Source organism: Cladosporium halotolerans, assembly GCF_011745625.1.
Source record: "Cladosporium halotolerans strain TM138-S3 chromosome Unknown Sca333, whole genome shotgun sequence".
NCBI classification, from domain to species: Eukaryota; Fungi; Ascomycota; class Dothideomycetes; order Cladosporiales; family Cladosporiaceae; genus Cladosporium; species Cladosporium halotolerans.
The window spans coordinates 1-2,347 of NW_027191772.1; the positions used below are offsets into that span (position 1 = coordinate 1).

The following is a 2,347-nucleotide window of genomic DNA, read 5'->3' on the forward strand; positions in this document are numbered from 1 at the left end:
TGATTGCTGATTGATTTCTGATTGAGCGCCCACCTGACTGATTTGATTCCTGATTGAGCTTCACCTGATTCTGAATATTCAAGATTCAAGATCTATGGACCAGACATAACGTGCGATACAATGTTTCAGGTCTGGCACGCTTTAATGAAGCTCAATTGTTTAGTAGTAACGTTCCAGCAGATGTTTCGACGAAACAATAATCTGAAGGAAGCGAAGTAGTTTTCGATCGTGGATCTAAAGCAGCTAATGAAGCCTTCCAGAGCTCGTTCCCCGCAATATGCAAGAGTGGCCTGTCTTCCCTTGCTACCCAATAATAACAATACACCATTAATACCAACCCGCTCGCCGGAAGCGCTTTTTGATCAGGTGAGCATCAGGTGACAACTCTTGAACCTTCAATAAGTACGATTCGACTCGAAGCTCGCTCGATGAATGTGCTGTGATTCTGAGTTGCGATCCACTCATGAGACGAAATGCACTATCTACACACCCAGCCTAGCAGAAAGATCTGATGAATGTAAACGCAAGCTCCGGATCACAGTATGTCGCAGGGCAGTATGGCTCTTTCAATACTCAGAACAATTACTACGCTGTGAGCAAAGCATCATGTGAGCTTAAGAATTACTCACTCCGTATGCAAATCGCTGACTGCGTGATGGTAAAACAGCGCACGGTAAACGTCGCGAGGCTTTGTTTCACAGTGATCCTCTGATTGATCGAACCAATCTCCTAGAAGAGAAAGGTGGTATCACAGCCGGCACATGCGTTTGGATGAAGGAGCATGCGGCTTATTTGTCATGGCTACACGGAAATGACAAGACATTGTGGATATGTGGTGGCCCTGGGAAAGGAAAGACAATGCTCTCAATCTACCTTACCATGGAGCTCGAACGACACTCTCGAGTCATATTCTACTTCTTCAGCCACAAGACAGGGGGCAGGAATACTGCCACTGTTGCCCTTCGAGGCTTGATTTGGCAACTTCTCCGACGGTACCCTGACCTGGAAAGTCTTTTGGAGGAATACCTGGATCCTGTCCTGCAATCTTCACGCAATAATTCTACTCTGGCCTCAAAAGGCACTCTATGGCGTCTGACTCGAGAGCTTCTGGAGCGTCTTCCTAATGCCACGGAGCCTATTTACTGTGTACTCGATGGTCTTGATGAATGCAACGATGCCGATGCGTCGTGGCTTGTCAAAAAAATCACTACAAGGGAGGGCTTGCAAGTTCCACCACCAAATCTGAGACTGGCTGTCGTGAGCCGTCCCTCCTCCAAGCTCGGCTTGCGAAATTGCATCAAGATCCAACTGGATCCTGACAATGACAACAAAGTTCATACAGACATCCAAAGGATGATATCAGATAAGATGTCTGATCTTGGTAGCAGAGGCATTGCGGGATTCGACGGAGAGACGCGCGAAATGGTCAAACGCAAGCTTCTCGAGCGGGCCCAAGGTACCTTCCTCTGGGTGGGGTTTGCCGTCCACGAACTTCTGAAGTGCACGACAACGACGGAACTACTTGAGCAGATTGAGATTGTGCCATCGGGATTGGATTCTATGTACGCTCATATAGTCGATAACATCAACCCGAAGCATCGAAACACTGTGGCGCGAGTCATTCGCTGGGTTGCATTGGCGGAGCGCTCGCTGAGGATATCTGAAATTCGAGGGCTCGTCGCGCCTTCAGAAAACGCCACTGATCCCATATCACAAACGACTAGCGATGTCATTCGAGCTTGCAAACCAATGGTCATTGATCAAAAGGAGCACTTAATGCTGGTACACCAGTCCGCTAGAGACTGGCTGCTGCTCAAGGACCGAAGAACTTATTGTCCAGACGACGAAAGTGATCAGTTTCGATTTCATGCAAAGAAAGTGCACTTGGAGATGGCAGATTTGTGTCTCCATCATCTATCATCGAAGGGTTCTCTCGCTGGATACGCAAAAGAGCACTGGGCTACGCACGCAAGAGGTGCGCCCGAGCAAGGGAGATGGTTGTTTGAGCATCATGCCGAAATCTTTGGAGAGCCATCCGAGAAGTCGAAAGAATGTTGGAGGAATATGTTACCCTGGAAAGACACAAGGGCGATCAATCACGTTGCTCATCCTGTGCAGTTGCCCCTACACCTTGCCTGCCAACAAAACCTTTCTACCTGGGCTTGGCTAATCACGACTGAAAACTGGTGGAAATTCGACTCTCGTAGGCTATACTCCGTCCGAGATTGCTTCGGTTGCACAGCTCTGTGGCCATAGATCTTGAATCTTGATTTTCTCAATCAGATAATCAATCAGGTAATCAATCAATCAGGTCCCTGATTGAGCTCGGACCTGAATAATCAGATTC

At 47.9% G+C, this 2,347-nt stretch overlaps 1 protein-coding gene across 1 annotated transcript; it reads left to right on the forward strand.

Moving 5' to 3' along the window:
• Positions 1-771: 771 nt before the first annotated feature.
• Positions 772-2,256, forward strand: WHR41_09650 (uncharacterized protein; the record flags this gene model as incomplete). The annotated part of the gene is made up of 1 exon (XM_069378252.1): positions 772-2,256. One exon carries the CDS (start codon positions 772-774, stop codon positions 2,254-2,256), a length of 1,485 nt encoding a protein of 494 aa, XP_069224772.1.
• Between the last annotated feature and the right edge of the window lie 91 nt (positions 2,257-2,347).